The sequence below is a fragment of the Bidens hawaiensis genome, unplaced genomic scaffold (assembly GCF_021521415.1).
Source record: "Bidens hawaiensis isolate Kalapana, Puna unplaced genomic scaffold, B.hawaiensis_p1.1 tig00040086_1, whole genome shotgun sequence".
NCBI classification, from domain to species: domain Eukaryota; kingdom Viridiplantae; phylum Streptophyta; class Magnoliopsida; order Asterales; family Asteraceae; genus Bidens; species Bidens hawaiensis.
This window is the reverse complement of record NW_027505647.1, coordinates 126,072-133,650: the sequence shown is the minus strand read 5'-3', so window position 1 is coordinate 133,650 and position 7,579 is coordinate 126,072. Positions and strand designations below refer to the sequence as shown.

The following is a 7,579-nucleotide window of genomic DNA, read 5'->3' as shown; positions in this document are numbered from 1 at the left end:
ATATTTTAACAAACTTTACAAAAGATTTATTTTCTTAATGTATATCATGCACTATTCCGAGTCTCACGATTTTCAAAACCTTTGTTCGCAGAATGGCTTCCCGCAACCTTAAGCGTCGATCATCTGGAACCTCTAGCCGCAAGATAACTTCCCAGATCACCAAGCACCTGACAGCGGTCCTCCCCAATATCATGACCCAGATGCACCAGAACATCATGGCTAACGTTAACTCTCCTCCTCCCCCTCCTTCAGCACCCATTGTAACCTACAAGAACTTTACTGATGCCAAACCTACCAAGTTTAATGGAACTCAAGGTGCCACTTCCCTACTTCAGTGGTACGAAAAGATGGAAAGCGTGTTTTACCAAATTGAATGTCCTGATGATAAGCGAACCCGATTCGCTACAGGTATGTTCGAGGAAGGCGCACTTACATGGTGGGTTAAGGAAAAGACGAACCGCGGTACTGAAGCTGCCATGGCCTTGCCATGGAACGAATTGAAGTATCTCATGACCCAATAGTTTTGCCCTCCAAATGAGCTTATGAATTTGGAGGCTGAGTTTTGGAACCTTAAACAAGAGGGTGGTGAGCACTCCGCTTACACCTCTCGTTTCAACGAACTTAGTGTGTTGGTGTCGCATCTTGTTACCCCTACCTCGCGTGCCATCAATAAGTACACTAGGGGACTACCGAGACAGATCCAAGACAGTGTTTTCAGTAGTTTGCCTAAGGAACTTGGCAACGCAATCAATCTGGCCGCTACATTAACTGACAACCATGTCAAAGCCGGGACTTTGACATTGAAATCATCCAAGAAAACGGTCGATAAACCTGCTGCTAAACCCAAACCTGAATCATCCAAACCCGCATACTCCTCCCAAAACCTCAACAAGAAGCGCAAGAACTATGCGCTAACCCAACAACCGCAACCCCAAGCCAATCCCGCACCACCTCTCAAGAAACCCTATGGCGGACCTCACACGTTTTGTAGCACCTGCAAACGTCACCATCCCGCCTATGCCTCTTGCTGACAGTGCACCCGTTGCAACCGTTACGGGCATCTTAGTCCCACTTGTCGTGAAACCACCATAGCAGCTCCCCCGCGGGCTGCTCCACCGAATCCCCGACCCGTACCATATGTCCAACCCATCAACCAAATGAGAGCTTGCTATAATTGTGGCAACCTTGGCCACTTCCGCAACGCGTGTCCACGACTCGCAAACGTGAACACACTTTGGCTGGCTCCTGCTCCGCAATTTCAGCTCCAAGCTTACTAAGCCTACCAAGCGATTCGGCCACAAGTTCCTCAATTGTTGGCTAATCAAGCTCCACCACTGCTAACTATTCAAGCACTGCACCTCAAGAGGGTCAAGCCGCTCAAGCCGTTCAAGCTCCTCAAGATAACCGTGGGCGTGCTTTCATGATGAATGCCCACCAAGCGCAACAAAACGGCGATGTGGTGAACGGTACGTTTCTTGTAAACGGCCACTTTGCAAACATTTTATTTGATACCGGTGCCGATATGAGTTTTGTGTCTTTTGAATTTGAGTCCTTGCTTGCTAAACCTCGGTCTAAACTTAAGAGCTCGTACACTGTTGAAGTAGCGAATGGTAAATCCGTGACAATCGATTCCGTTATTCGAAGTTGCAAGATGAATCTTAATGGCCACACGTTCTCAATCGACCTCATCCCGATGCAATTGGGAAGTTTCGACATCATAGTAGGCATGGATTGGTTTTCCTCTCACCGTGCCGAAATCGTTTGCTTCGAGAAGATTATTCATATTCCGATTACCGACGGTCAAACTCTGCATATTATTGGTGAAAAGCCCTCTCCTTCGAGCCTTAACCTCATAACTTGCTCTCAAGCCCAAACGTACTTATGCAAGAAGTATGTAGCATTCGTGGCTCACGTTGTTGAAAAGAATGAGCAAAAGATTGAATACATTCCGGTTGTTCACGAGTATCCCGAAGTGTTTCCCGATGACGTTTCTGGTATTCCTCCCGTTCGAGAAGTTGAGTTCTGCATCGATCTCGTGCCTGGTGCAACTCCGATTGCGAAGGCTCCTTATCGTCTTGCACCCTCCGAGATGAAAGAATTGTCTACCCAACACCAAGAACTTTCGGAAAAATGGTTCATCCGCCCTAGTTCGTCTCTATGGGGCGCACCTATTTTGTTTGTCAAGAAGAAATATGGTTCCTTCCATATGTGTATCGACTACCGCGAGCTCAACAAGCTTACGGTCAAAAATCGTTACCCCTTGCCTCGCATCGACGATCTCTTCGATCAACTTCAAGGAGCTTCTTTCTTCTCCAAGATTGATCTTCGTTCGGGTTATCATCAACTACGCGTGCATGAAGATGATGTACCCAAAACCGCCTTTCGAACTCGATACGGACATTACGAGTTTAGGGTTATGCATTTTGGGTTAACCAATGCACCCGCGGTATTCATGGACCTCATGAACCGCGTATGCAAGCCATACTTAGATAAATTCGTGATTGTCTTTATTGATGATGTCCTCATATATTCTATGTCCAAAACCGAGCATACAAAGCACCTTCATTCCATCCTTGATCTCTTGAGGAGGGAACAATAATTAACGCTACTAGTTAACTAGAAAATATTAGAATTCTATGCATGTTATAAGATTATTTGTTCTATTGAAAGAAATTATTCTTAGTCTTGTTGTGGCCTAACGGGCGCTAAAGCCCACCGCCAAAGAGCCACGTCAGCTCGTTTAACAGTTTAACACTCAACACCGCAACAGCCTTAACGTGAATGGTGTGCGAAAGGCACTCCTACATGTGGATAGCGGGCATGAATACAAGTTTTTTTTTTTTATTTTCAATTATTAATTAATAATAAAATGAATCGTTTCGCACCACTTCATTCCGCCCAATGATTATTTGCCTCTTTCACTCACCCATTCCCATAATACCATCCAGTGAGAGTAAAATTTGAAAAACTATTTTCACCCATCAGTCAACGTGTCATCATTTACCTCTTTCACTGTTTCCCTTTCACCTTAGAGCATTTACAACAACAAACTTTCACAAGCCGTCACATCAGCTCCACGTCAAATTCTAAACTTTCTTAAAAACCTCCATTTATCCCACAACATCAAACTTTTACAAACCTCATTAAAATAAAATATAATATATGTAATATTTATGTATATAATATATCTGCATGTGTATGTGAGATAAAAAGAGAAAAGGTTGTCCACCTCACTAGTTTGCAAGAACAAACTTTGGTCTATGGACTTTGCTTCACAATAAGGAAGTTTGTAACCATCTCATCCATAATATACCACCTAGATTCGGACCTTGGATTTCACATTCCGTTGTGGATGCTCTTAGTCTATGTCCATATTTGTAATTTTGACTATTTATTATCTACCGTACACTCAACTTTCAAATAGTATTAATAAAGGTATTTAAGTATTTATCATTTGAATATGAAATAATGAGCCCTTAATATTGTTTTTATAAAAGAAGGAATAGGGTAATAAACTAGTAATTATTGGAACTTGTGACACTTGAATTATTTATAACTTTTATAAAAATAATAAGCCCTGGATCCTAGATGATTTTCACACCAAATACCACCACGTGTTTGCATATGATCCGTCTGTTAACATTATGCAACCCTTTGTTATATATGCACATGAACCTCTTTGTTATTACAACTCTCTCTCTCTCTCTCTCTCTCTGATTCTTCAAAGTACAATCAAGAATTGAAGCAGTACAAAAAGAAACTTTTGGTTTTGATTTGAAACAATATTAACCATGATGCACCTCAAGGAAACTGAGTTATGTCTTGGTCTTGGTTTGCCGGGAAGCTGTGAGCAGACGGATACAGCTTTAAAGGCCACCGGAAAGCGTGGGTTCTCGGAGACTGTTGATCTTATGCTCAACCTTCAAACAAAGGATCAGTCATCTTCAGTTGATATGAATGATAAGAAGTTGCAAAGTTCAACTAAGAACAACAAAGATTTGACAAAACCACCAGCCAAGTAAGCTCTTTTTCTCAATTTAAACAATACTTCGTTATCCAAAAGAGGTTGCGACGTGGCTTCTTGTTGCTCATTTACCTGTCACAACTTTGTTGTAATCGGTTGAAATGCGTTGAAATTAAAGTATAAGTAACAAAACAAACACAAGATGCATATATGTGTGCTAGTATTTATAAAGATCCATATTTATCTCTTATGTTATATTTAATTTAACAGTTTGTTAATTTAATTATTGATGCATATACTTAGCATATGTGTGTCAATCTGATTAAACATTTATTTTTAATAAGGGTTTTTAGGTTAATTATATTCTCTCTATACATAATTACTAAGAGTTATTTAGTAATTGTTTGTGTGCGTTTTTGTTTTGGTGACTTACATCAATTCATTCTTGAACTTTTACATGTTTAAACAATCGTTTTACGAAAACCTTTTGTTCGCTTTGAATAAAGTTACAAGTTTGTTAATTTACTGACCTAAATTACATAAAATGTATTATGAACTCTTGTTATTGTAATTCTTATATTTCTTTTGATCATATTTGGATTAATAGGGCACAGGTGGTAGGATGGCCACCAGTGCGCAACTATCGTAAGAATGTGATGGCTCAGAAGAGCAACACTGAAGAAACTGAGAAGGCGGTGGCTGGTGGTGGCAGCGCGGCGTCGTTTGTGAAGGTTTCCATGGATGGAGCACCCTATCTTCGCAAGGTGGACCTCAAATTGTATGAAAGTTATCAACAACTATCTGATGCTTTGGCCAAGATGTTTAGTTCATTCACCATGGGTATGTGCATCTTGAGTTCAATATTATAATTCTGATTAATAATTAAAATTGCATGTTGTTCAAGTTGTTGAAATTTGCTTGAGTGTAATTGTCACAAATTAATCAAACTATAAACATTTTCATCTCTTCTTAGAGCTTTTACCAAATAGCCGAATAGCTAACGAGCGACTCGTTCACTCAGTTCACACCACTAATTATAGGCCTCAATGGTATAAAGAATTAAGAATGTCATGATATCTTAGAGTAAATTATTTTTTTTCTTTTTATTAACCTCCCAAAAATCGGTGTCAGTTTACAAAAGATAGAGTAAAAACTTAAAAGGATAGTGTTTACATCAAAATAATAGAAGACAAACATGAAACAAGATGCGTCGGTGTAAGGGTTTTAATTATGGGGCAGTGAAAAGTAATTGTTGAAGTAACTTCTGAGGTTATTATACATTAAATTAGTAACTATTATTGATCATCTTGCTATGACGATATAAGTGTTTTTTTTTTGTTTTTTTTATTTTAACTTTTTGATCCTTTCAACATATGATATAGCTTTATAAATTCCATGTGATAAACCTTGCAGGAAATTATGGATCCCAAGGGATGATAGATTTCATGAATGAGAGCAAGTTGATGGATCTTCTGAACAGTTCTGAGTATGTTCCAAGTTATGAAGATAAAGATGGTGATTGGATGCTCGTGGGAGATGTCCCATGGCAGTAAGTAATCTTGATCTTATTCAACATTCATAAATTCATTTAAATCAAACATTAATGATTCTTATCGCGATCCCAACCCGTCTTTTGTCCAGAATGTTTGTCGATTCTTGCAAACGACTTCGAATCATGAAGGGATCGGATGCAATTGGACTAGGTAATTAGCTACCAATTATTTTTCAACAAACCCTAATCTTGGAAACATGTTACGTTTTATGTTAATCCTAATACCGATCGTTTTGTAGCACCGAGAGCGATGGAGAAATGCAAGAACAGGAGCTAAACTCGTACCTAAACTCGTACCGAAAGCAAAATCCTAATCTTGATTCAAGTTCATGGCATCATATTGGGTGGATCAAGCTGTTAAAGTTTTAATTAATGTGTTTGGATTTGTGTTTTTTTTTTTTTTTTTTGTTTATTTTAAGAAAAGAACCTAAGTTTTATCATTAGTATATAGAATTTGTCTAAAGGTGATTTGGGACATTTGTAATGGACAAAATACAATATTTAAACTTTCTACGTATTGGGTTGCCTCACAAACCATATATTTTGAGTGATTAAATTGTTGTTTGTGTTTTCGAAAAGTGTTATTCATATATTGTATTAAATTTTCGTCTACGTTGTCATAAATCTTTGTTCATATACCGCGATAAATTGTTGTTCGTGTGTTTATAATCTCATTAAAGCAGGTTTCATATCTATGATTTTATGTAATTTCTATCGATATAGATCTTGTTAATTTCAAGTATGTACATTAATTTCTACTTATTTATTTCACTAAAAATATATTTAAATAAATGAATATTTAATTAATTAACGATAATTATTAATGAAGCATGGCATTATAATAATAAATAGCCATGCCCCAAGTGGAAGGGTGGGAACAAATGCATGTGAATGTTTATGGAATTATGGGGCTACTCATCCACGACCATACACTTTTTATTTTTCTATATTCATAGAAAATAAATCAATAATATTAGAAAATAATTCCGTGGGTATTATAATGATCAATTAATATGCTTCAGAATAAGTGTTAAATCTTAACGTATAGTATGTATTTATAAAAAAATTTAACAGAAGTTATTTTTTATTTTTTTTTCTTTTGTGCGAGACAAAACAAGTATATATGTAGGAAGATTAATATTTTGAGTTGGTTATTGCTCTTGGATTGTCTTCAAGCATTAGACATAACTTAAGTTATAAATGCATAGATATTTCTTCTATTTTATGTCAAGTTTGTTTGACTTCAGTACTATGTTTTTGGAGGGTGTTATCTGACTTCTAATATTTGGAATTCTATTGGTCGTTGTTTGCATGCAAATAATTTTGGGCTCCCAGTTAATAAGGGGCCTAAGAATATTATTAATCGGTTGGACTTGACTAAATGGGAGAAGAAAAAAAAAGGTCGTTGAAGCAATCATTTTTACTACATGTGGGATTGTTTGGAGGGCTCGGAATGATGTGATTTGATTTTGGTTCACAATCTACTCCGAAGATACACTGTTTGATTCAATTGCTTCGGTTTCTTTTTTATGGTTCTCGTCTCGCAATTATAAATTTTCTTTGACTTGAATTACGTGGCTTAAAACCTGTTACTTATCGTGCAATTTTGGTCTTATCCTTAGTTGGGATTTTTTAACCGGGTGAGTTTTTTATTTTCTAACAAAAAAATACTAAACTTTTTTTATACAACATCAACTGTATACTTTAGTACTTTTATTTCAATGCTGAAACTTGAAATGAAAGAACACTACATGTAACTAACATTTTAGCATCAAATTTAAAGCATGTTTGTACTTTTATGGATAAACTTATATATGCATGCATGTAAGTACATGTTTGTGTATGAACAAAACCGTCAAATTATAACTTTTTTGTCAAAAGATAAACAGAAACTAAAACATTTTCTGTTGGGATTTCTAAAAGAATGCTTATAAACTAACACTTGACACATGTTTGTTCATATGAAAGTGCATTTAATGTTTGTACATATATAAGAAAGTTTTGGAAGTTTAAACTTTTAATTTTTAAAAAGAAATTATATATGCAGCAAAAATAACTTTGTT

The 7,579-nt window shown here is 36.8% G+C and overlaps 1 protein-coding gene across 1 annotated transcript; it reads left to right on the top strand.

Annotated features, from left to right (window-relative positions):
• The first annotated feature begins 3,783 nt into the window (after positions 1 to 3,783).
• Positions 3,784 to 5,855, top strand: LOC143614498 (auxin-responsive protein IAA14-like). The gene is made up of 5 exons (XM_077087919.1): positions 3,784 to 4,018; positions 4,572 to 4,804; positions 5,378 to 5,513; positions 5,606 to 5,667; positions 5,756 to 5,855. The coding sequence occupies exons 1-5, from the start codon at positions 3,792 to 3,794 to the stop codon at positions 5,791 to 5,793; spliced, it is 696 nt and encodes a 231-aa protein (XP_076944034.1). The 5' UTR covers positions 3,784 to 3,791; the 3' UTR covers positions 5,794 to 5,855.
• The last annotated feature ends 1,724 nt before the right edge of the window (positions 5,856 to 7,579 follow it).